This window comes from Anguilla rostrata, chromosome 9 (assembly GCF_018555375.3).
Source record: "Anguilla rostrata isolate EN2019 chromosome 9, ASM1855537v3, whole genome shotgun sequence".
NCBI classification, from domain to species: Eukaryota; Metazoa; Chordata; class Actinopteri; order Anguilliformes; family Anguillidae; genus Anguilla; species Anguilla rostrata.
The window spans coordinates 14976199-15003950 of NC_057941.1; the positions used below are offsets into that span (position 1 = coordinate 14976199).

General features: G+C 42.6%; 1 protein-coding gene and 1 long non-coding RNA gene across 4 annotated transcripts in view; one reads left to right on the forward strand and one right to left on the reverse strand.

Moving 5' to 3' along the window:
* Window positions 1-289: 289 nt before the first annotated feature.
* Window positions 290-27752, reverse strand: part of elf1 (E74-like ETS transcription factor 1) — a 56263-nt gene continuing 28800 nt past the window's right edge. For all 3 annotated transcript variants that reach the window (XM_064350550.1, XM_064350549.1, XM_064350551.1), the window contains 8 exons: window positions 18197-18604; window positions 10078-10249; window positions 8485-8589; window positions 6050-6208; window positions 5338-5421; window positions 4522-4714; window positions 4053-4418; window positions 290-3618 (listed from right to left, as the gene is read on the reverse strand). In XM_064350550.1, coding sequence (XP_064206620.1) covers window positions 2784-3618; window positions 4053-4418; window positions 4522-4714; window positions 5338-5421; window positions 6050-6208; window positions 8485-8589; window positions 10078-10249; window positions 18197-18268 — 1986 coding nt within the window. In that variant the 5' untranslated portion in view covers window positions 18269-18604 and the 3' untranslated portion in view covers window positions 290-2783. The remainder of the gene's footprint in view (window positions 3619-4052; window positions 4419-4521; window positions 4715-5337; window positions 5422-6049; window positions 6209-8484; window positions 8590-10077; window positions 10250-18196; window positions 18605-27752) is intronic.
* Window positions 10137-18178, forward strand: LOC135263020 (uncharacterized). Its single transcript, XR_010332370.1, has 3 exons — window positions 10137-10276; window positions 10770-10876; window positions 17584-18178. It is a non-coding gene; the product is annotated as an uncharacterized LOC135263020 (long non-coding RNA).

The window sequence follows — 27752 nt, forward strand, 5'->3', positions numbered from 1 at the left end:
AAACATCCACTGTAAAATTAAGTCCAAATAACATTGTTTCATGGACAAGATGTTCAATTAAATTCTCCCTCCTATCTCCAGAGCGATGCTGAGCCCCTCCCATCCCCGTGGAGCTCATTTTCAGCAGTGTTTCAGTAACCTGATCTAACAGGGGAGGACCCCACACAGATGAACTGACCAAGGAGATCTCCCTGGGGTTTCCTGTGTCCTTTCACTAGCCCTTCAATGCTGGCAATCAATTTCAGAAGTCTATTTCATCCATTCAGAATCAACAAATAAGAACACACAGTTTTGCTTTCAAAGCGGACAATGTTTTATTTTTTTCTCTTTGAAAAAGAATTCCACAAAACCTTTTATGCTTGTGACACAACAGCCCGGCTGACAAAAGACAGGAAATAGATGGAATGGCTGCTGGAGAGGGAGAGAAATAGAGAGAGAGAGAGAAACTGACATGACACCACACCCGACAGCCGGACATGGGGGTCTCCTGGGTCCTGTGCGTGGGAGGAACACTGGCTTATGGGGACAGCTTCTCTGTTGCTCTGGTGTTTTTTGATGGCAGCAAGCACAGGGCGTCCTGAGGGTCTGTGACACTGACCGTGAAACAATGCACCTGACAAAAGGCTGATGAAGTCACCTGAGCATATAAAAATGCACAAACCAAATTTGGATTGTCATAGCAAAAGAAAGGGTGATTGGAAATGTGTCATATTCCCACTGTCTGCAATACTGGGCTCAGGACAGATTTGAGCCTATTAGCTCCTGGTAGATATAATGATGATATAGCTGAAGCCCTTCTTCACAATCAACTGGCTAAAGAAATACTGTTGTGGCCACACGTGCAGACATGGCCGTCTTGCCTTCTCAGAGCATATAACAGAGGAACTAGGCACTGTTCAAACAGCAAGATGTGGAGGGTATGGATGTAAACTCAAATCTCTGGATGCATGCAGAAAGCTCTGCAGTTCTTAAGAAGAACTTTGAATTGTCCTTCATAAGAGCTATAACTCCTTCATAGCCACTACCTAGCACATAAGCAATACATAGCTATCCATAAATGCTCATGTGAATAACTGCAATTAGTGGTGACCCACTATTTACGTATTTGCAGTTTTTGACATAAGCACCTGTTGATGTTTGTCGTGCTTATTAACGCTCTAAGCAGTGCTTAGGAAGGAGTTATACAGGTCTTATGAAGGATCATTCATTGAACGTGCTACCAAGAAGACAAATTTGAAAAGTTAATGGATGGACAAGGGAGGGTTTGGATAAACTGCTGCTACAGAAGGGGTCATAACTGTGCCAGCAGGATGCATGTGAAATGCACTTATGACCATCCTGGGGAATATGTACAGAGACAACAACAGAGAAACATTGTATAGAAAAAAAGCCCACATTAAGTTCACATTAAGCACATGTTCTGTTTTTCCCATTTAAGTCACAAAAGTAAGAAAATATAAAAATTCTGCTGATTACCCAGAATGCATAGAAAACTGACCAACATTTTCAAAAGTTTCAATACAAAAAAGAAAAACTTTTTTAAATTTTATGTAATTTATATATATATATATATATATATATATATACATAAATATGTATATGTACATATACATATATATACACATATATATGTGTGTGTGTGTGTGTGTGTGTATATATACATCTATATATTTATATATATATACATATATACACACACACATATATGTATTCCTTTGCTTATGCATTTGTCATTTAAAAATGTGCCTTAATCTCTTTCAAAGCATTTAAAATTTAGAAGTCACTACAAAATAAATACAATTGCAGTCTAAACATTCCTCTCACTAGTAGTTTTTTAACCATTATATATTCCTTTTTATAAACATCTTAAAACGTTTTAAAGAGTGACTGACTATATAGAAGCAGAATATACTGAATATATCTGGTCCATTTTATCGCTGCTTTTCCAGAATTCTGCAGTTCTGTACAAACATGGCTATAATTGGACTGTCCCACAGGACAGAAAATGCCCATTCCCATGGCAACACAATGTTTTAAGGCCACAAGTAACTGAGGCACAGATGCAGCTCTCTGACAGTTGTGATGAAAGGGGCAGGGGGCGTCAGTTCCCAAAGTTCGGATATCTTTCCAGCTCCGACAGTCCGAGACTTCCCCGAAAATGGAATTATTGACATAGCTTTTTAATCAGGCACGTGTTCAGGCCGATGTCTGAATATGTCTGTCGGTTCTGACCTTGCGCTGCATTTCCATCACGTCACTCTCTGACTCACTGAAATTTTCCTGCAAGGACAAATCTAAAGGGAAGAACAATGTAATTCTTGTGGCGCTGGTCTGATTTAATTGTGCTCTCCCACCTGCCATTTTTGGTCTCCCTACAATCATCTCAGCACAGTGACACTGTGTGCCCTACTTCAAAGGGCCGGTTCTGTCCTCCGGTTCGTCTGCTTGATGAGGCATAAACTCCACAGTCAGGTGAGATATGTGGGCAACAGCTGGAAGGCACAGATTGGTTCTGAGAAAAGCTGGTCCCCATGGGGAGGCCATGTGGGAGGGTGCAACTGAGGTGATATTCTCTATTGAGAGGGTTATCGCCATATACACACACAAACAAACAAAATAATCCCTTTATATTCAAATTTAGGCACAATGTCTGTGAGTAAACTGCCCTCCAGGGCTGACACTTGACTTACGATTAAAAGAAATAAATTACAAAAGGCCCCGCTTTCAGAAGGGTTTGGAAAAGGAATGTTTTTTTTGGGTATTTGGTGAGGTTCACTTCAGCTCTACGTCTCGACGGGCTCCGTCTTCACTTGGGCGGCGATGAAGTCGGAGGCGGGCACGTGAATGGTGACGGACAGCTCCTGGAAGCCTTGGGGGAGGGGCTCAGCGGTGCCGTCCTCCTCTTTGACTCCACCCACCGGCTGCAGGACCGACTCCCCGGTGATTTCCAGCTCCTCCACGGGCGTCAGGCCTTCGCTGTGGCTGTAGGACAGCTGGCCGCCGCGCTCCACGGCTCCGGCGGCCGTCACGCGTCCATTCAGGGCGGCGTCCGGGGCCTGCCCGATGATGACAGTCCTGTAGGCCAGCTCCGCCCTGCCCGCCTCCGCCTCCTCCGGCCGAAACGTCACCACGCCTTCGCTGTTGACCAGCGACTGCAGGTACTGGGGGTCCAGCGCTTCCTCTTTCACCTGCAGAGTGTGGAACTCGCTGGGCTTGAGCACGGTCGCGATGACCGTCCCCGGCTGCTGCGCCACCACCGGCTGCCCACTGGCGTTGAGGGTGACCAGGCGGGTGATGCCGTTGTGCGACCCAGACTGGGCGGTGGTGCTGATGACCCCGCCCGAGGACGAGCCCAGGCTGGTCACCAGCAGCTGCTGGGGCTGCCCGCCGTCCTGGAGCCCAGAGGTCTGGAAGCTCAGCACGTCCTTGACCCCGGGCGCGGAGGAGGAGGGCACGGCGTGCAGGATGACCCTCTGTGGCGCCATGTGGCCGCCGTCGCCGTTGGCCAGGACGGTGGAGAGCGGCACGGTCTGCAGCGTGACCGTGCCTCCGCCCTGCGTCCCGGAGGTCAGCACCATGGGAACGGAGGCCTGGACAGACGTGGGCACGTTGATGGTCCTACGGAGAAAGGAGATGGGGCGTTTCTGACTGTTTTCGGGGAAGTGGATCAGATAATAGACATCCCCATTCGCGGTTGACCTGGTCTCTTTTACCCACAGTCCTCTGGCTAGCATCCCAGAGCATCTGTGCAGCACACTCGAAGACAACAGCTACCCAAAGCACACTGCAATGCCATACATTATCTGCTCTGTGCAGCATATTGCCAAGGCAATTTAGCTTGAAGCACTGAAGCAATAAAGATGAGAAATCACTGACTTGTCCCGAGATATAACAGGCTTCTGAGTACCCATATATCCATGAAATGCCTAATAGTACAAGGGCCGTCCTACAGTGAACATACCTGCTTGAAATAGCTGTAAGGAAAATAATAATTCAGCCAGTTTATGTGTATCTTTTGTGTGTGTGTGTGTCAGCGAGGGACTGTATCCTACCTCACAGTCTGTGTGGGGGAGGGGGCAACCGCACCCTGGTTGGGCTGCAGAACGTGCAAAGTCTGCAGCAGCTGCTCTCGATGTCCGTCATTCCCGCCCCGATAAACCAGGGGGGGGCTGGCCTCCCTCTTCAAGCTACGCAGCAGCACCGGCTGCCCGGACGCCTTTCCCCGCCCCACCCGGGATGTCCCGTGGGAGAGGCCCCTGCCGTGCGGGCCCGAGCGGTGCCCGCCATGACCAGGGCCGGATTCGGGCACCTGGCCGTCGTCATCATCGATGATGACCAGGTCAGAGGGCATTTCCTTGAACTGGTACACCAGCCGCTGCCCCTCCACTTTGGCCAGGATCCCTCGCTGGTAGTAATACCTGTGAGAAGGGAATGGTGGGGGGAGTCACACAGGGTTTTCTTTTGGGAAAACGTTGGGTCACTTTTCCGGCCCGGTCACATGACCTAGGCATTCTTGCTCACCTGAGAGCCCGCCCCATCGTCTCATAATTCATATCCGGCTTGTTTTTGTGTTTGCCCCACAGCTTGGACACGGCCTTGGAGTCCACCAGTTTGAAGATGCCTTTTTCCCTCTGTGTCCACTTAATGTATTTAGGACAGGTGTTCTTGTCCTGCAGAAGGGCCAGGAGGAACTCCCACAGGTAGATGGTGTTGCCTGAGAGGGGAGGCGAAAGGAAGTTTGGACGTAACTTATGATGTGGAGCCCGACTGCGACAGTTTTGCTCGTTCGCAGGATTCCCTTCAGATCCGAGCAGTCAGCTCATTCGTTTTTAATGCAATTAAAGCCGTGCTCATGAATTTGCCAGAGCTGAGGTAGCATCGCATTCATCAAAGCTCAAATATGGCTGGGGCTACGCGTTCCTGCCAGCATCTGCCCAGATGAAAATTAATTATGAAGATCTGGCAGCCATTAGTCATGTCTGGCGCCTGGCACGCGGTCTGGCTGGAGGTGGCAGAAAACAGCCTCTTGAGTGCGACCTGCCACGCTGTGATTAATATGCAGGCTGCCTCCCTCTCAGATCGACGCATAAGGCCTGAGGGCTGTGCTGAGCACCCTCTCGCCTGCAATCACTTTCGTTTCATCGCAAAACGGCGCAATCTGAGGGAACCTCATCAATTCAGCAGACCAGGGGTGGCAAAGCTGGCCTGAGCGAAGGGCCATTTGTTCCTCTGATTAGGAACAGGGGGGAAAATTCCCTTTTCTGCGAACAACATAAGAGAAAAATAATGAAGCGAAATGGGTGCTATGCTACCCACCACGCTCTGGAGCGGCCTTACCTTTGCCCTCCTTGCTCTTCTTCCTGAGTGGCAGGCTGGGGTTGGAGATGGGGGAGCAGGGGCGTGGCACTCGCGGTTTGCGTGCTGGGGCACAAGGAGACACAGCCAGGTTAGTTAAGCATAACTACAGAACTACTGAAAACCTCCATAGCACCAGACCGACCCCTGATTACAGCCATTCAAGGGACTGAGAAGCAAAGACATTCCATTCTAAAGGTTCTCTGTCAGGAAATGGGGCTCTTTGTACTGTATATCAGTGTTTCCCTGTCACAGTGCCTTGCTCCATTCAATTTACAGGAACACATTTGCATGACACAGGAATGAGCCAAGCAACTTTGACCACCTCAAGTGTAAATTGAATAAATGGACATCAGTGTATTTTTTGCTATTAATCTATTAAATATGAACAAAATGCACCTAACTTGATCCTTCTGACCTTAAGAATGAGCATTTTCAAATGGTTTTTCTCAGAAAAACTTTCAGAAATCAGTTTTTTTCCTTTTTTTATATAAATGGCGTGGGCAATTAAATTCCCAGAGCCCCTGACATTTAAGAGATTTTTTTTTATAAGCACCAACTGCAGAAAAACACTGCCTACAAAGCTGTAAAGCACTGAGCTTTTATGTGGCAGGAAGGAAGGAATGGCTCTGAAGCTAAGCTGTGTCTCTATCACACACAACCTTTAAACACAAGAAGCTTTGGGGCTGAGTACCTTTGCTTTTCCGCTGGGCTTTGCCGGGGCTCCTCGACGGGACCTCGTCCGCGGACTCTTCTTCCACATGCGACATGTGCACGCCATTGCTGGACAGCTGCTCCGGTCGCAAGGAGATGTAGGTCAGGTCAGGGTCCAGCAGGGTGTTGTAGGAGTGGACTAGGGAACAACAGGACCAGAGCAACAGGGTCAAGTTTGAAACACAGACCAACATAACGCGGTCGCTGAATGCGAGGACATGCAGCATGGCTTCATTAGCCCCACCAATGCTGCCCTGAAAACAATTACCTCAAAACCCATTTGCTATTTCATTTATGCAATTTCACAAAGCAGAGCGCAGTGGTCGCGCTAGCCCATGGATTTTGACATTTCAAAATCGGCATTATACACTAATTCACTTGCATTCGGACAAATATAACCTTTCGCCATAAAAAAACACTAACAATAATAACACAATAAATGCATGTCATTCATAATTTCCACCATATGCTTGAAACAGAAGCGGGATGAAAGAGTGGATTAACAGGATGTAATAAGCTACAAACAATGTTTTAGCACTCTGATCGAAACAAATTTTTGCCAACCTCCGGCTAATTTTCATATATTTTTTTAGACCTATGAGCAATTTCTGTTTTAATTCACTTATGGTTCAGCAAGCAAGCAAGGGCATAAAAAAAAATTGCACAATGCGCAAACGGCTGCATAAACATTATGACCAAGAAACAACACAAATGTCAGAGACCAGAAAGATGATTGTCTCAAAGAAACATGAGTAAATATTTTGTTGTCAATCAAGTCGGGGTCATCGCCCCTTGAAATCTTTTTTAAAAACAGACTTTGGAATATATGCAGATTTTTCCCTTCAAAAAAGGCAAAATCCTGTGTTACCACGATCACAGTGGTTTTGATTCAAACCCAAAGATGAAATAAAGCACTCCCACGGCATGCAAAGATTTCACAAGCCTCCCAAGTCTCAGTTTGTCACATCATATCACTGACAAATCTTTGATGGTATTCAGTTAACTCAACATTCAGAAGTGGAATAAAGACTGGTCCAAAAACCACTGCAGCTGTACAGAGCACAAGAATAAGCACTCTTTTACACAAAGTATGTATTCTGATCAGACTGGCTCAGTTCTGATACATTTTTCTATGACACCTAGAAAGAAGTAAAGATGGGGTTACCAGTTTCACTACACATCTCGATAAAATACACTGACTGTAATGACACCACCACAAATTTGTATTACAAATACCTTAACACCATGAAAAAAAACTTTAGGCTTACAAAGAATGCAAGGTCAAGTTAACTGGTTGTTTAATGAACATGGGGATGTGGGAATGGGAAAAAATATTATGGCTTTCCTGCCTATCCTAATTTGTCAGTAGTGTAAACCAAAGTCTTCAGGGTAAACTCTAAGTAAACAAACACACTGGGTTCGCACAAGTTGTAGCCTACTTATTTTTGCAGTTCCTGGAATTATGCATGTCATACTCATGACTCCTCAGGAGTGGTGCACACTTCCTGCTCATGTCTCATATTTTATCATATCACCCGCAGTTGTTTATGATATTGTTTTGTGGTCGAATTGATTGTAAAAGTTGTATTGTTCAACAAAAGAAACAATTATATTCCATTCTACCCAAGACTTGTGTTATGGGGAAAAAAGAAAAATTGTAAACAAATGCAAGAAGCATTTCAGAAACGCACAGTTCCAGGAACTGAGAAATATTTGTTTATTTGTGGATTGGAATCCGTGCAAAAATGCACAAATGCAAGAGTAGAGGATAACTGAGAGGATGGATGGAAAGGACAGTGTTTGTGTTTTTTCCAATAGAAAACGTGGTGAAGCAATTGCAGTATGCTTTAGTATTTTTTAAAGATATTCAGCATATTTTAACTACATTGAGAAATTTTCATACCATCCCATCCCTAGAAAGAAGTCACTCAGATTCAGCCTGACAAGGTAAATGGTAGGTTGAGGGCGGGGTCATGCGGTGGTTCTGGTGTTGTCATGGCAACACAACTTGTCAAATGAATAACAAAGCAACTACGAGTGGGAAAGTCTGCATTTGCCAAATGATGGCAGACAACTGAAAACAGCTATGGCGGATATCACATCGATGTAAGTATAAAAACAAACAAACCAACCAGAACTTCAAGTTGCCCAATTTCATACAGTATTATTGGAAAAGAATATGTTCCCTGTGACTTCTGTATGTGATACTGAGCCAAAATGTCAGGGGAAAACATGCCATCGATAGAGACAGAGATTTTGTAGGGGTCATTGGTGGTCTAGGTGGGATAGGACTGGCTTGATACTAATCCCTCAGGGTTGAAAATAGACTTAATAGATCAATAAATGGGGGTGCTTTAAAAGGACATAATCATGACAACCTATTCCTTGAATATAACCAATGAGAGCAGCTCTTACTCATGCGCTTTTCATCCAGGATGTTGTTGGGAGACTCCATGTTCAGCAGAGCTTCTGCTGCCTCTATGGTCTCCATGTTCTCCTCTGAGTCTGTGCATGCTGCTTCTGAAACACAAAGAGATAGCTGAGCCCTGGGGGTACCCAATGTTTTGCAATAACACACACTGTTAAAAACAGACTTTGCCAAATGTGGCAGAACTTGCCAGAAACAATGGTACCCCCTCACAAGTAAGAGAATATACACCACACAGACTTCTCCATTGTCAAACATTCCCCTCAGGGTTGCCATGTTTTCACTACAGTACAAAACGAATGGCAAATACTGGCTCTCTAACTGGTTAAATGACTCTTTGTGCTCCCTACTCACTGTACTCTGCTCTACAAAGATGAAGGGAGGGACACAGCAATGTAAATGGCACCTTAATTCAGCTATATATTTATTTCAGAATTCAGCAATATACATGTATGTATCTTATCTATCCTTTCACTGTTGTAAGGCTGTGGCCATGAAGATGTCTTACTTGCCACATCCTGCATCCAAAACAAATTTATTTGACATAGCTATTTGTCCCTATTGCACCAAAAGCGGGTCTGGCTGCCCTAGTGATATGAAAGGTGTTACTCCAGCAGATGTATGCAGGATGGGAGAGATTTTTCTTGAATTTTGGCCATATTTTCAGTGAACAGATCAATTTGCCATTAAAAATAGATTTTCCCCTGTCGACAGGTGCACATGGGCCAGGTAACTCAGTTTGGACAGGGCTCGAAATTAACTTTTTTACTTGGTAGCACTGGTGCTCCCAACTTCAAAAAGTTAGGAGCACCCACCAAAATGTAAGGAGCACCAACAATATATGCAATTTATTTTTTTTATTGATAAAAAACGACAGTATAACAGTACGGTTTACAAGTAACTGTCAGGCTTAAAATTTATCGACGTTGCAAACGCACTGTTACCTGCGATCTCCATCCCACAGGCTTTACAGTATAAGGGGGGGGGGGGGGGGGGGTGCTGGCGCAAGGAATTGCGTGTTAAACGACAAAGCGCTTCTAGTCACATGAATACCGCTAATTAAATCAACCGCCAGTAAACTGCATCTGAGAAATTAACTGTTTCAACTGGGTCGCTACACAAAACACTACGAACGTTTCTAAAAAAAAATGCCGTAATCGTTCGCTTCAACTTTTCAGCTTTCGATAACGCTAATAAATTGATCATAAACGTTTGTCTTCAGGTAACATTAGTTAACACGTTAGCTCTCTGTGTCGCGTGACTGTGGAGTGCTGCGAAAGGGAGTGATTGAAGGCTAATATTAACCAATCTAAAATCAGCATTAAAGGTAAGAATGTCAAGCTCAGTTTGGTTGGTTAGAATGATCACTGTCAGCTCACAAAGGCACATACTGAGTGTACTACCTAGCGAATGTACAGAGAAAGGGACGTTCGACTGGAAAAAGAGAAAAAAAGGTCGCACCAGAACAATTATTTTACAATGCTCACAATTATATTTCGAGGTCGCACAGATTTAATTTCGGGAGTAGTTTCGAGCCCTGTTGGTACATTGAACGTGAGTCGTGTGACGAAACTACTCACCCGAGAGCCCGATGTCTCCGCCCATTATCTGCTCCTCCGCTACGTCCAGGGAGTTGTCGGCCATAATGCCGTTGGGAACCTCGTCTGACTCCAGCCCGGAGTACACCTGCATGAGGTCAGCTGCTGGCACCTGCTCCACGATCACCGCAGGAAACACTGACGGGTCGTCCAGCTAGAAGGACAGGGGACAGCGGCGTTAGTAAGTGCCAAACACGACTCAAATATACCATGCTTTCTCTTGACACTGTTTGCCATTGCATGTCCACCCACGCAGTTCACACAGGAAGGCAAACTGATTAGTATCACTGCGCATGCCAAACTGGCACATTCAAAATGAGGAGAGGTCTTTATAAGTAGCTATCACTTTGAAAGCGGTTGAGGTCTTGAGTGCAAACCAAACACCTTAAGCTGGGATTTTTGAATCTGGACACTTTGAGAACTAAAAATATCAATCATGCAAATTAGCCCCAGGCAAGCATCCCTGAGAGCACATCCCTCAGCTGATAAATACAGTACAGGCATTATTCACACATCAAAAAACGGGTACTTGTAAGTGCTGGCTATGAAGGGAACGTTTTTAAAATAAATGAATGCCAAAGAGCAAAACACATTGTTGCATTTCTCCAAAAAGTAAACTTGTAGGAATGTTTTGAACAATCACCTCTCCACATCATTGTGCTCTTATTTATGAGTGACGGGAAAAAGGGATTCTGAGATCGACCGCCGTCGAGGAGTAGCAGCGGCAGTAATGTGAGCATTGTATCGGACGATGGTGGGGAAGAAGGAGCTGAGACGAAAGGTAAAGCCCTTGATTTTCCAGTCGATCTTCATCCCCACTCTCACCTATGGTCATGAGCTATGGGTAATGACCGAAAGAGTGAGATCGCGAATACAAGCGGTCGAAATGGGGTTCCTCCCTAGGGTGACGGGGCTTACTCTCCTTGACAGGGTGAGGAGCTCAGCCTGCTCAACATTGAAAGGAGTCAGTTGAAGTGGTTCAAGAATCTGATAAGAATGCCCCGTGGGCGCCTCCCTCTGGAGGTGTTCCGGGCACGGCCACTGGGGAGGAGACCCAGGGACAGACCTAGGACACGCTAGAGGGATTATATCCACAGGCTGGCCTGGGATCGCCTTGGGATTCACCGGGATGTGTTAGCGGAAGTCGCTAGGGAGAGGGACGTCTGAGCTGCTTTGCTTGCCCTGTTGGCACCACGACCCTGATCTGGACTAGGAGTTTAGAAAATGGATGGATGGGCCTCTCCACAGTGACAACACAGTGAGCAATTATTTCATTGAGTGTGTTCCTGCAATTACGCAAGTAATTCATTGTACTTTGTTTTCTTGCAGGAGAAAACGCATACAAATAATTCTCATACAAAAAAAAAAAAACATATTCAGAACAGCCATGTTGTTTCCAATCATGTGTCCATAAATCACAGGGGCCCACCTTAATAATAAAAAAATAAAATAAATAATAATAATAATAATAATAATAATAATTAACACTTGACTTAACCACATTTTTTCATGGTTTTTTTCTTAGTGCGCCAGTTGAAGGATTGAGCCAGGGAATGGCAGAGTTGTCTCTTTGGCCCCAATGATGTGTAGTAAATTTAAAGGTTCATCATGACTAATAATATGAGCATATGGTTTTCCAGACCTATGAAATATGACCAAGGAAAGCATACTGCTGTAGATTGTTCCCTATAACAGAGTATTGCCAAAGGCTTAGAGCTGAATTGTTAGGACTGCTAGACTTAATTTTACTGTCACCTGCTTTCACATCTGTTATATAAGAAAGGGAAGAAATTCTAAAGCAGGGATATTCAAATTTGGCCCTCAGTGCAAGTAGTATTGCTGGTTTTCTTTTCTACCTGAATGGATGCTCAGCTTGCTCAATATACAGTGTCCTGTTCAGAATGTAGTGCTGGAATTGGTTTGCTATAGTGCAGAGAGTTTGAAATTGCTATGCTAAAACTGCAGAATGCAATTCAAATTAAAATAGGAAGTAAATTAAAATTTGATCAAGAAAAAGTAAGAAAAAGTAGTTCTTCCTGCGTAAAGCATTGCTTTCTGTTCATGCAATGGTGTCTACTTTACAAGGTTACTTATTTACTTTAGTTCTGAATACACACTGTTGACAGACAAGTCCCTAAATGTTGCGGTATTGCCGTGGAAACAACTTTAATGGGAATCAATGGAATGGAAGGTGATGTGTTTTGTATTACTTATAAACAAACAAGGACAGACATGAACTAAAGACCCCAAATTTCTTGCATATAATTTTACAGGATTAAAGTGCAAAAGTGGACAATTTATGGTGATTCCTGTCACACTTAACTATAGGCTGCCTTCCTATTGTCATCCCATCATGTCATCTATTGACTTTCCATTTTTAAAATAGCAAATTTGATCAATGTGGCTTTTAACACAATCAAATTGATGAGAAATACTCATTTTTCAATGTCAGCAACAGACAGGCTGCTCTAAACAATATAGCCTATTTTTTACTTTTCCGACTTCTGCAAATGCAAACATGGTGAGCAGCCACCTTGAATGACAGACGTGTTTGCAAAAGCAAACCGATGCCTTTGTCTTTAAAGTCACAGAGCTTTTGTATATCTGTTGGCTTCCCTGAACCCAGAAACAGAAGAGAATGTGATATGCATCACTCATATCGGATTGTCTTCTTGCGGTCAGCGCTGGCAGAATGAAGCACCACGGGATATTTGGCCCTTTCACTTCTGGAGCTAGGGTGTGTTGCCTGCCCAGGCTCAGAGACAAGGGTTGTTCTCTGGCCCCAGGGAGCCTCCCGCTTCTTCCTTCCTAGGGTCCTCATTACCTTTTCAGGTAAGGTCCCTCTAACTGGAAAGAAGGGCACTCCAAACAGACCTTAAATACCAGCGATAGCAGCACTGTTGACAAGTATGCTTACTATGTAATTGACTCAGTAATTTCCTTCCCCTCCACCGAAGCTAAGGTGGGGTGGAGCATTCTAGTGCAAAATGGCTGCTGTGCATCACCCTGGTGGGCACTAAAAAATGATGGTAAAGCCTAGCTTGCTAGCTTATTTTGCTTTGTTTCGTGTTGTCTGGTAGTCTAATATGGGCGTTACTCTCGGAAATCTACAATAGTTTCAAACTAAGCCGGTGGCCTAAACCTCCGACGCCACACTTCATGGTAGAGTCATTACTGAAAAATACTAATGCGCTGGCAGTAGTTTTAGATGTAGATTATCCATGCTTGCTAGTTCATAGCACCTGGCCAATGCATAAAAGAATAAACTCACCATTCTGAAACCTGTTGGCCAGAGCCTGTATTCAGTACGTTGTCCCCTAAGCTCTTCAACGTCAGGTTCATATGAGAAACTGTACAGTGTCTATGTTTCCAATATGACATGTTAAGAGTCGGCACCCTGCTCTAACCTAGTAACAAGGAACTGCTTAAATATACATCATGTATATGAATATTAATGAGCACAGGACACACGTCCATCCTGTCCTTATCTGCTGAACAGGCCATGATAACCTAATAGTGTTTATTACAAGTTAATAGTCATTATTATATTAAAAACTTGAAAAAAATATATTTAGGAGACAATCAATTCTGAGGAATATAACCACAATTTGTATTTCTCGGGCCTTTAAAAGGGTTACCTGTTTTCCCCGTGAGAGATAGCACTGCCAACACTAAACAGTAGTGCACATTCAAAAGAACTGGTCTGGCAATGTAGCGCATGTGATGCCATGTTGTGATGGGGGAGTGAGGTTTGATAAAACCCCTAATGGGTGGAGCTATAAAGATCTAGCAAGCAGTTGAACCAGTTGGAGGAGTTGGCCTACACAGAAAAACCCAATGATTGCCCATTCTTATACCATGTCTGAGTAGTTTATCACAAGTAGGCTATATTAACAAGAATTACTTCTACTCCAAAAGTTTTTTTTAAGGCAGCACACAAACTTGGTTTGCCCTCATAACGATTGCAAAACAAAATAAAAAAAAATAAGTTTGCATCTTACTTTTGAAAATGCAGTTTGCTTCTAACTTTTGAGGTCTGATCACATTCTCTACTACAATAATGTAGAGAAAGATGATATGCATGTGAACATTTCTGGACTCAAATGAAAATATTTTTAGAATAAAATTAACCCAGTGTCAATAGTAATCTACAACCAGAAGATGGCAGCATTTTAAAGGTGTAAAAATAACCCAATCTGTGCTGCATGATAGCCTATGTTGGAGGTGATCATTTACAAGGTAATTATAAAGGTTTACCTGTCCATACAGAACCAAAATCTGTCACAAATGATAGCGTTAATGTATACATTAGGTGCTTCCTAAAAACAATTCTAACAACAATTAATACGCCATGAAAATGTATTATTATAAGACCCATAATGATCGATTGTTCATGGCAGATTAACTGTGTGTGCTATCGCAACTGTTCTTCTTTACCAAAGACCTGCTTAATACAGAAAAATGCAACAAACAAGAATCTAAAGCCAGAATATTATCAGATACAACTTGTACTGACATATTAAACTCTCAGGACTCATAAATAATCTGCCACAATACGTTTTTCTTGAGAAGGGTCTGCCTGCAGACATACCATGACACCTCATCGCTGGGGCCCGAAAGGGATGCAATTGCATTCTACATTGGACAAGGGACCAGGGATTGCCATTGTCCGTGAAGCTTGCAGAATCCAGTGGTTACTCAAGGAATTGCAGTTTAGTAATCCGCTGGTGCCAAAAAGCAAATTTCCCCATTGAAGTCCATTCAAAACTACTAATTTACCATATATTATTTTGGACAGTACTTTTAAAACTTTCTTCACACTAAACTACTGTGAATTACTCTTTAGGGACCTATTTCTTTTCTGAGCCCCACAGAGCAAGATATAAGATTTATTTAATTCCAATTTGGTTGCCATGGTTTTACATCATGGAGCATGCACCTGCTGACACGGCCACACCCATGCATTACTGAGTATAAGGCTGTGATTGACTCATCAATTAACTACACTGAAAAGGGTTGAGCTGAGAGAGTTGCCTGAACAGAACCAATGTATCATATATGCTTAGTATTCAACCCAGGAGACCTAGAATTACATGAATGCTATTATATTGTTATTTTATATGAATAGTATATATAACATAATTTATGTAATTTTTGCATTTTATCTATTTATTTATTATTTATTGGCTACCAACACAGTTCAATGCGCCCAGTAAGCACAAAAAATTGCCTCAGTGCTGTACCTTCCTTAGCTTGCAATTTATTTCAGCATAGTTAATTTGGTAGTGTATTTCACAAACATTTTCACAGTGCACCTGTGCCTTACAACGGTGAGTGATCAGGGAAAGATGTTTTCGTAATTTAAATCACTGAAAACTGCTGGCATCGTTAGATTAGCTACCTAGTGATTGCTACCATAGAAATGAGGACTGAAGTGGGTCACGCCGATCCACAGAACTGTATAAGAGTCACAGAGAACTTATCACAGCATCTCTGCCATAACTCCAGTGTAGGAAGCAATTACATCACTTCCGGGCCCCAGCAATGAGGTAACGTTACTTCCAGGCCTCAGAGATGAGGTGTCATGGCGGGTCTGCAGACAGAGCCCCTTGTTTTTCCTTGAAAACAGACTGGGAGACTTTCGTGGCCCTGGGGGTCTGGACAAGCTTATCTGGTCCCTCAATCAGTCCTTATAATGTTATTTTTTAATTTAAAAGGTCACATTCAGTAGCCTACTCTTTTTGCAACATCGCTAAACATGTAAACAGTAAAGGCCATATTACAACAGGACTGCCATTCAAAGGTTGAAAACTCAGGAATTACATACACTATAAAGTAGCTGAGATCTTCACAACAAGATGCATTAAAATGAACTGACAACCCTTGTGATAGCCCTCCCGTTAGCAAATGTCATAAATGCGTCACTCCCACACAAGAATACAGTCATCCTTGGTAATACTTGCTGGGATGAGAGGATTGTACTGGGATCACTATTTTGTAGGCTACACTGATTTAGGGTTTTGGTGGGGTGACTCAATTTTCATGGGAAGACACTAAGCTTCTTAAATCAGGAGTTCAGTCAGCGGGTAAATTCCACAGTCGTTCAGTTAACTGAACAATAGCAAGTTGCTGTCACTATTTCCGCTTCCAAGTGATTACAGTCAGCAAAGTTTTGTTTTTGTGATGTCAAGTTTTCCTGCCCAACAAAGACGAAAAGTGTTTTAGTTTAGATGAATGTGAGTCAACAATAGCGACGCACACTGGGTAAATTTTACACCCTTTATATTTCTACCCAAACTAGAAATTCAGATGTATAACCTGGCTGAGGAGTACCATGAGCAGTGCACTGCCAGGCTAGTGACCTGCAGGCTGCATCGAGTCATCTGACCACACCACGCAGCCACCCGGTTTAAAATTAAATATCTGGTTAAACAGAGGTAAATGAGGATTCCCTTCAGACAAGAGCAAATATTAGAGTACACCATATTTTCAACAGCTGAATCCAGTTCCCTGTTCCTGTCTGCTTATTAGTTTAAGTTGCACCAAACTGAGGAAAAACCGGAGCTGGCCCTAGGGTTTTGCTGGCTCTAAACAATAATGCTGTGGCCCCAAAGTACCAAAGTACTCTAACTCTATAAATCACACAATTGAATTGTGTGGCCCAGGGATGGTTGTGGCTCTAAACGGGTGTTTATGCCAGCGGGCCCGCTCTGGGAATAACAGACGCCTCACAACTGTCACCACTGAATTTCCCATTCATTGCTGAGATAATGTCACTCATAGACTCATTCACTCCACATCACTCTCAGATGCAGTTTCCCCGGTGGTTTTCACCACTCAGTCCTAGAGGCCCAAGAGTAGTTTCAGAAACCTCCTAGAGACAGTAAGAGCTCAGTCCTAGAGATTTTATCCAGCTCTTCTGCGCAGCCCTGAAATTCATGAAGAAATTGGCAAAATTATCCATTTCCTCTCTGGTTCTGTTACCCTCAAACGTCCAGCTTCATTCACAAATCATTATGCCTCCCGAGCACTGGAGGTAATTACTGACTCTTTACGTCAGGACTAGTCATGGAGACAGGGGACCTGCAATTAATTATGCATTCATGTGAATATAAACTCCTGTAATTAAAAGAAAATAATAATAACTATTATAGACCTCAGAGGCCATACCTCTGACATAAGAACTTTACACTCCACTCCTAGCAGTCTCCCCTTTAGCTGTAGTGCTACTTGCTTGGCTGTGGGTGACTTGAGGAACACAAAGCAGTTCCAAAATGTGAAGGAAAGGGAGAAAGGGGAGTGGAGCCGTGCAAATGTAATATTTTTTTAAACACTCCATCTCCACATTAAGTCGCCATTCTAATTCTCAGCTCGTGACTGTATCAGGGTACGACTGGCGTGGGCGAAGGACAGGAAGACGCAGCTAGGTTTTTTTGGGCGAATGAGACTCGGGCCACCTTTATATTGCAGCGCTTTGTGTGCCAACAGGTCTGTCAGGTTGGGCCTGTATCAGCCACTCTCTGAGGAGCCATGGGGGGATGGAACGAGCGATGACGTGACTCGACGGGCAAGCTTTGCACCGGCCTGCCACGCAGAATCCTGCACCCTGATGACACTCGAGCGCGCGCATGCGACCACGCATGGAAACTCTTCTGCAAACGCTTATGCACACGGAAATCAGAAACCGCATCACACGCATTCAAATGCAGTCAACAGTCTACCCCCCATCACCCCTTTTCAGCACTGCAGTGTTCTTCTCTCCTTTACCTCTTCAAGCTACCCTGCCTTTCCCTACCAGACAGAGCTTTCCAAGTCCTTTCAAAACATTCTCCTTTTCATTGCCATCTGTATGGCCTAACTTCAAAAAGACTTATTGTATTAATTTACCGCTTAGACCTCTCTTAATCCCAGTTTTGTAGTTCTCCATACGAGAAGAAGAAAATCCTTTCAGACTTTACACATCAGGCTGAAAAATCAGGTAACATTACATGTGTATGAAATTGATAACTGTTTGGCAAAAATTTAAGAAACAGACAACATATGACTATTTCTGTAAAATTAGTAAACTGATTGATTGACAGACTGACTGATTCCAAAGTACCTGGTTCATTTCGTCCATCCCATTACTGGCAAACTCAAACACCAGTTCTGTTGGTTGGACGGCAGTCGTCATGACGACCCCCGGTGAGACAGAAAGAGGGGCAGAGATGAGAGAGAAAAAGAGAGGGCGAGAGAGTACTCCCTCCCCCTCGTTAACTTTCTGCAGAACAGGAAACCGTCAAAAAAAAAGAACTTGAGGTAGTTTGACAGTTTCACAAAATGTGAAGAATCGTTTGGGGGGGGGAATAAGTTCCTTTTTTGCAGGCCTGGTCCTGCAGCCTTGGTCTGGTTTTATTCTTGGATGGGGGATGGTTAATCCGTCAGTGATAGCCTAAACTCAGCCCAAGTGGAAACTGACTCTTCTCTCTCTGACGATGTCCGCGGTCTGCTCTGTCTGGAGCACACAAACCTGTTGAGAGAGGGTGGGAAGAAGGGAGGAAGGGAGAGAGAGAGACAGAGAGAGAGAGAAAAAAACATCAAAAAATAAGCTCCATTCCAAAGTGAGGCACATCATAATCAGGCTGCATCGAATTAGTCTGTGAAGGCAGACTCTTGTCTGAGGAACACTATGAAGTAATGCTTGCCAATATTATTAGGCTAATATTCAGTGAAAGCTTAAGCCCCCAGCGCGGATTCATGGTCCTCGATTTGACACTGGAATCTTTTCTGAGAACGGTTTGCTGCTAAATTTGTTCTACTCATGGAAAAGGGGATGACAAATTCCACCTGCCCATCGTTCTTCCTGCACTGTTGCTCAAGGAGGTCTTGCTTACCATTGGCCCTTTCATCCTTACCACTCTTAACAGTTCACTGGCTAGTGATGCTTTTCCTCCCTGCTTTACGAATGCTGTGGTCCAGCCACTCCTTAAGAAAAAGTGGTTTCTGATCAACTTCTTTCCTACCTTAACAATAACAATATATTTGACTTTCAGATCTTTCAGTCTGGCTTTAGATTATTTCATAGCACAGAAACAGCTTTTTTTAAAAGTTACAAATGCACCCTTTCAGTGCAACCTTTGACGCTGCGGACCATGTTATGTTAACTAACCACCTGTGCAAATGGATGGATATAAATGCATCAGAACTGGACTGCTTCAGCTCCTATCCCTTGCATAGATCCTACTCCGTCTCCATTGGCAGCTCCAGTCTCCTACAGCCCAGATTTTGTGTGGTGTTCCCCAAGGTTCTATTCTGGGCCTTATCCATTTCAGTTTATATATGCTCCCCATAGGTCATATCATTCAGAAACATAATGTTTTCTTAATTTTTTTGCCAATGATACTTATCTACCTGTGAAAGCAAATGACTGCACTAGTTTTGCTACTCTTAATCAATCTTAACAGACATCAAGGGCTGGATGTCTCATAACCTTTTACAGCTTAATGAGGGAAAATCATGAGAGGTTGTGTTTGGTCTGCACAGCTACATTATCTTCATCTGTAAAAAGTTATAACACCTATAACACGCCATCTAGGTGCTATATTTGACTCGGTCCTTAGAAGAACAGGTTAAGAGAGTGATCCAGATCTATTTTTGTCATGTGATGAATATTGCAAAACTCAAGTCCTCCTATCGTATAGTGACCTAGAAAAGGTCATTCATGCCCTCATTCATGCCCCATGTAACTTTCTCTCTTTCTGCCTTAGTCAAAAGTCTTTGCTCTACTCCATGTGATACAGAATGCTGCTGCAAGGCTCCTAACTAGCATTGAGAGATGTTCATCACCCCAATTCTAGCCTCTTTACACTGGTTGCCAGTAAGATATATTATTCACTTGAAGATTGAAGATTTACTGATCACTTTTAGAGCACTGCATGATTTAGCCCCTGTTTTTATTGCAGACCTTTTATCCCCATATTAGCCAGTAGTCAGAGATCCTCAAACTTCTGGCCAATTCCTAATTCCAGACTGTAGACAAAGGAAGACTGGGCCTTAGCAATTAGGGTACCTCAACTCTGGAACTCCTTGCCCAAGGAGCTACAGATAGCTACAGTAGATCAGTAAGTTATATATTATTATTATTATTATTATTATTATCATAATCATTATTATTATTGTTATTGTTATTGCTATTTATTTATTTATTTATTTTTTAAAGCAGGTGATAACTGTCTCCATCTACTTTTAATCATTTTTAAACAACTTTTATTTACATCAACACCTTTTAAAAAAAAATGTGTGTATAGTCCCTTATAGCCTTTCAGTGTCTAGCACGTCTAGATAGTTATTTCCCTATGCTACATCCATCTTCTGCATGCCCCAGTGCCCTCTGTCTGTAAGAGACCATCTCAGACATGGCACTCCATCAAAAGAAGTTTTGGCTTTCTGCCCGTCAGGAACCTGGGTGTGACCACACGGCTCCCCGCTCCGAGAGTAAACAGGGGCTGTGTGAGATCACCGTTGGCGCAGATGAAGGAGACAAAGTCAACAGGCTTTATCGCACACACGAGGGAGTGGCGGTCAAAGGTAGTGATGGGAGACTGAGGTATAGTGAAACAAAATATAGGCGGAGTTACAGTATGCTATCCGTGACTCACTGATTTCAACCAATCGTCATGTTATTCAGTGTAGAGCAAAACCATTTGATTTGTTCAAACAAGTCAGTGATTGGCAGCTCATAGTAACTACCTCTTTGAGATCTGTGAAACCTAACTCTCCCCTTGCTAATCAAAGAGGTCCCACAAACAGGTCTCAGAGTGAGAGAGGGAGGAGAAACAGAGTGAGGTAGAACAAAAAAGGGGGAGAAAAGAGATTTCGAGATAGCCTCCTGCCTCTGCAAATGACCGATGAGTGGCACAACTAATGTTCCCCTCCCTTACAGGACACAGGGTTGAGTCCAAACAGGAGCAAAATGGCAGATTAGCCATAAACTTGCCACACTGGTTAAAGATTAAACAAGGCCCAGCCGGATGGCTTGTGCTGTTAATTGTTCTAGTGTATGGATCGGCCTCAGCCTGGTGTTGAATCTGCACTGTGCCAGTGCTGGTGGTGGCTCCAGCATAACCCAGAGGTGGGAGGGCTTCAGTTGGCTGGGATCACAGCATCTCATCACTCATTAGAAACCGCTGGTCATGCCCACAAGTGTGCCTGCTAAACTGCATATGTAGCATCTTCCTTTGACTCATGTCTGTGCCAGCCCCATTTCACTTGCTTCTGAGTACAGTATGTACTGCTTGTCTGCACTCCTCTGAATCCATAAGGAAGGCTGCAGCAATGAGCACTGAACAATGAGGGGGAGGGGGTAATAAAAAAGGTAAGGGCATTGGCAGGGAGGAGAGAGTCTAATGTGCCATTTAATGTTCCTGACATTAGATACAAGTTGAGCAGACCTGCCCCTGGTTTGTCCATTTCCTTCAATGCCACCTATTCCTCAATTACACTGTGTACAGTAAAGGAAAGACAAAGTTAGGTTCAGGTTCATGGTTGCCTTATCCTGATCATTAGTGGCCCTTATTAAATGTTATAGGTTATGCTAACCACAGACAGTCTGCATAGCCATCATTGCTAGTTTAGCAAAGGCTAATCCAAAGACTTCTTGTCCTGATCAACATCCTTGGAAGATAGGCATACTATGCAGGATTTTTACCTTGAAAATATTATAAAAGAACCATGCTCAGTCATATCTATGATGCACTAGCAATCTTTGTTTTTGCACACATTAACATTCAGCAGTTGAACATCATACAAGGATATATCCAAGAAAGCAAGTACATACAACATTTTTTTAAATCCATGTATAAAACATTTTTGCAATTAATTCCATCTGTGAGAAGCATAGTACTGATTGAAAGCCTATTTTGCCAAGCACACTGTTTAAACATGCTGTGTATCTAAGGTTAAAAGTTCCAGAGACCTGGTACAATTGTTACTGGATTTAAAAGTAATTAAAGATGAGAGATAGTGGGGAAGTTTCTTCAGTAGATCCTTATAAATATACAAAATGGAATGCAGTTCCCTTCAGTTCTCTTCACTAAAGGGCCAAATCCCCTGTGATAAAACACAATGCACTATGATACACATCATCAAGAGGTTTTAAAGTTGAAGGAGCAGCATGCAAATATAGAATGTCTCCATAATCAAATACTAACAAGAAAGTTGACTGTACAATGGTTTTCATATCAACAAAAGAGAAACATTTCTATACGTGAATCCAATTTGAACTTGCTAGCTTTTGAGACAGATGTTCCACACAAGTCCTAAAGGACTATCTACCATCCAGCCAAAGTCCTAAATATTTATAAGATTCTACAGTCTAAGTTTTGGTACCCTGAAGTGTACGAATGCAGACAGTATAAGTATTCCCCAATAGATTATTTGAAAATAAAATCCATTTTGTTTCATCAGAATTTAAAACAAGCTTGATTAATGAGAGCTAACTGAAGAGCCTCAAAGGCAGACCGGAAGTCAGTAATGACCTGGTTAACCCTGGAACCAGAGACATACAGGATTTTAGCATCTGCCTAAAAATGGACATTACAATGCAGTATCAAGAATACTGTTATTTATGCAACGTCTATAAAAGTGAATAAAAGTCTATCAAGAATAGACCCCTTAAATTCTGTAGGACACCTTTACTAATTTCAAGAGAGCTTGATTTAATACCATCAGCACCAATAGTACGAGTTCTCCCCAAGAGGTATGCCTAATTTATTCAATAAAATATTATGTTCAACAATGTCAAATGTCTTTGATAATAACCTGTAAACAACTACCATGATATCATCTAAAATTTTCTTGGCGGACTCTTGAATAAAATACAACTCCCAGAAGGCTGTTCGGCCCAACTCCTTTTAAGTTGAAGTCACTGTTGACCATGGAAGGAGGTATTCTAAACCAACTGTATCAGCAAATCAGTGAGTCTCACTGGACATATGCATGGTGGGATGGGATGGAATGGGGGGCAGAACTAAACAAACAACCTGCATAGCATTGTCAGAAGGTACTGTGCTCCAAGTGGAATATTCAGACATTCCAACATTAACAATGAGGGCTGGGACCATATGCAAATCTCACATTGAAGGCCAGTGGGGTTGATTATTTTCGCACTACTGTAGAAACTGAATAAGACAAGGACCCAGGCCTAAATCCTGTCAGCACTTTTAAAGAGAAACGAAGCACTCTGATGTTTTGATCTAAGTAGCACATAAATGGACAGCTGTGTTTTTTTCCTGCTTGCAAAGGAAACAGACTCCCATTCCGGGTATTTTCCCCCAGACTTCCCAAAAAAACAACCAGGAATGCATTAGAGTAATCGCTTTTCAATGACCCGCAGTATCTTGAAAAGTTTGAGTCACCGATAATAAAGTATGGAAATGCGGTCTATGTACACAACCTTAGTGGGGCTTGGCTCACAAACCTTTCCAAAAACACAGCACAATGGCAATTAAGGAATGTTGAACACCAGAGAAATAAATAAGTAGTCAATGGTTAAGCCAAAACAAAATCCTTTCCCTTTTTTCAGTATAGGGGCATTTGTCATCCATTTTGTTTTGCCCCTTTTTTAACAGTCACACCTTTGTCTTCAGCTTTTTTCTATAGCTGATTGGCCCTCACAGCATCTTTCAGCCATCTTTAGACTAACTTAAAGAACAGTCATGGAATCTAGACGTGGTCAAAGGCACAGTGTGCAACCTTTTTTCCCCCCAAAGAAACCGCTCTCATCAAACGCATATTTGCTTCGATTTCAATGGCGCATTTGGAGGTACCATAAAAGAAATGATAAATTTTTTTTTTTTTTTTTCTTCAAATTAAGGCAAATTTGAATAAATTACTCATGGAATCTGATTCCTAGTGGCATGGTATGCAATTACATCTGAGGCCACAGGGTAGAAGGGTCTCACGGGTGTTCCTGAAAACTATCATTAAATAACATATAGCTGGTGTTATCATCAGAGTAGCATAGTGTTTAAGGAACTGTGCTTGTAACCGAGGCAGTGTATTTGATTCCCAGCTGGGACACTGCCATCGCACTCTTCAGCAAAGTAATTAATGTGCATTACTTCTGCAAAATATCCAGGTGTATAAATGGATTAAATTGAAAAAAGGAAAGTAATTTGCATAAAATTAGGATAAAAGTGTCTGTTAAATGCTAAATTTATTTATTATATTTATTTTACATTTGACATAGTAACAGTGATTTTTTGGCAGTATTCTTCACAACACTGTGCATAATTTTCTTATATCAACATATTTATTTGTACTTGTGGATAAAAGAAAACTATTCTTTATCCACTGAGCCAGTCATGGAATCTAGACGTGATATGATGTAAAGGTCCACACAACTGTTCTACACATCACAAGATAGCACCAAAGTGTTTGTTTCCTGAGAATGCAATGTGATATGCATGCAATGAAGTGAAGAGTCTTTGCAATAATTTCACCATGGCTAGCTACATTTTCCACATTGACATGAAGAAAGAGAAAGATACAATATGGCACAATTAAGATTGAAAATCCCTCACCGGAATAATGCACGTTCTAAGTACAATAACGGAAAACATTTTTACCCAAAACAATAATAAGAAAAAAGCACACCCAAAAAATACATTTACATAATATTGAAAAGACAAATTCAGTCTAAATAAAAGGGCACCAAGTTAAATTACAAGAAGCTTAAAACCTGAGAACAGTGCTTGGGTGGACTGTATAAGAATTTCAGTTTAAGTATAAGAATTTCAGTTCGCTTTAAGGAATTTGATACATCTGCACTTGTTGTATTTAGTATCATTATCTTGATGTTGCAGTTTGTCATGCCTCCTAGTTTGACTTAGCATAGGTTAGGTCAAAGTAAGGTGTAGTGTGAACTGGCTATGAATAACTGTTACAAAATGAGTATTGTACCTTATCGGACCTGTGTTTTGTAGTTGTTCCAATGACCTTCGGTATGCACTTATTGTATGTCGCTTTGGATAAGAGCGTCTGACAAATAAATGTAATGTAATCTGATGGTACTCAGATTTGACACATTAAATGTTGTAAAATACATAAAGATATATTCTAAGGTTAAACTACAAGGTAAATGAACAATCTGCTGTTGGTGGCATTTAAAAAGTTTGTAGCTTGACAGAAGTAAACAGACTCTAAACCAGGTTAACCCAAGGCAAGAAGACAAAAAGAAACAAAACAACCGTAAAAGCCAACAACAAAGACTTTGGAAGCATGCTCTGTGCTGCAAACACTAAATTTTATTAGCACAACATGAGCCGTGGGTGCTGGGTTCACCAGCAAGGGCATGTAAGAGCCTTCATATGCCTCAGCACAAAAACATTTTCAGTCTAACCCCGCTAAATAAGTGCCAAGTATGTAGGAGTGCCAGGGGCATGCTCTAATCACAGACAGCTGCCCAACAGCAGTGCTGTGTGTGTGTGTGTGTGTGTGTGTGTGTGTGCGTGTGTGTGTGTGTGTGTGTGTGTGTGTGTGTGTGTGTGTGTGTGTGGAGGTGAGGAGGAGAAAATCTCACAAAAAGATATAAACTGCCTGTAATCCAAAGACGACGTCAGTTGAGGCTCGCGTCCCCGTCCCCCCATCCAGCAAACAGGCGGAGGAGAGTCAAACCGCACCTAAGGGGCCTTCCAGGGGAGGGGGCGAGCTGAATTGACTGAGGTCCAGCACACGCAGGGGGTTTTTCTGCTCCGGGCCCCAGGGGACCCCAGAGCTGCCTCCGCCCTCCTTTACGAGAAGGACGCTGTGCTGTCCTCGTAACTAACCCTGTCTAGCATTAAAATGGCAAAACAGCACACAGCTAACTAGAGTAAACTGCCTACTTTCAAAGCATAAGGTGGGGGGGGGGTAAACTCTTTCAATAAATGGGGGTCCAATCTAACACCTGGCAGAATGAGGGTCTGAGGCTTTAGCAAGCACCTACTGTTCCTCAGGGTACTGTTTACAATATAAAAACTCCCTGCTATAGAATATTCTGCACTGGATTACATGAGATTATATTCACATTCAAGGCTTCCAGTCCAATCAATCAGCAATGCCTGGAAGTCAGCACTGTGGCCTGTACTGATAGCACATCAAAGTTAATAAATCTCTGAGAAAGTAAAACAGTGCAAAAGAAGGAGATGTATAATAATGTCCCCTAAAGTAAAAACTAAGTGTGCTGGAGATTGCCTCACAGCCACTTTGCTCATTGAAAGAGATGGAAATATCAATGCCTGCTGTTTTTAAATTAGCCACAGCCTCAAAGCCCACTCTCTTATCAATGCAAACCAGGTAGTGGTTGTTGCTGACATGGCTAGCTTAAATAGAACAGTGAAATGGCAACTAAAAAAAACCTTCTGCACTGACCTGCAAATCCCGCTAACAGGAAACGCATCACTGAGAGATGGGGTTTGTGCTACTTCCTGACTGTTAGACCACAGAACACTTCTCTCTTTCAAAGTAAGAGTGGAAACTCTCTCTACTCCCTCCCTTTCTTTTTCTTTCTCACCCAGTCACTCACTCATGCACTTGTTTCAGAGCCCTGTAGCTTTACCATGCTAACCAGAAGATGTCTCTTCTCTTACTCCATAAAAGTTTTTTTTGCATTCATTTCTTTTTTGCACAACATGAAAAAACATGCTTATTTATCAGTAAAACACTTTCTAAACTATGCTTCCTGCTTTACATTGGTTTATGTTAGTATAACAGGTGACACTAACTAAATCTAAATAGTCTCATCGAAAACAGAGGTGTCTGTCATCAAACCAGTCTAATCCTCCCCACATCTGTATTGACCCAAACAGTGCAGCGGTCAACCCATCTGATAGACATTCAGCATTTCTTTAAACCACTATTACTAAAATGAGCTTCTTTATGAGCTCTGCACAGAAACATGCATGGCATATTCAAGCATACAGAAAAGGCCTCAAACCCAAAGTGAAGATTCCTGCTCCCTCCTTACCCACAATCCTTCTCTTCTGTGAAGTCAACCAAGCAGCGATTTATCTTGAAAGTAAAGCAAAGTAAACGTAAAAAGGAAGCTTTACCAAATCCAGGTTTTATTCACGAGCAAAGTACTGAGACAGAATGTGCTGTTTCTGAACTGCTCTCCCCTAGTATTCTATTTATGCTGCATGGCAACAGGCCACAGAAACCAACTGGGGTTGTGAAAACAGCACAGGAAATTGCAAAGACGTGCTTGAAAAGTGACCCCACGTACAGCTGAGATCAAAATTAACAACACCAATAGGCCTATTTGCTGCCCGGCCTACTTCAGTATGTTGTACAAATAATTCCACTGAAGCACCCATTTTAGTTACTATGACACTACTGAGCCATTTAATTACTATAGAATACCGTTTCTTAAACAATCCTAGCTTCAGTTAATTCAAAAAACATAAAACATAATACATTTTATTTACCATTAAACTCAAAGAATTTAATTTTGTGGATTGGACCATCAGGCTTCTGTTGTTTATATGCAGGAAAGTGATTATGATCTGATGATGTACAGGGACGTCATAGTGATGGAGAATTACACACAGAACACCCAAGGGGCCAAGACTGGGCTTCATTTATGAAGCTAATTTCCTGGTGTTGTTGAGCGATGTTGCTCTCTTGCACCAGCAGCGTTG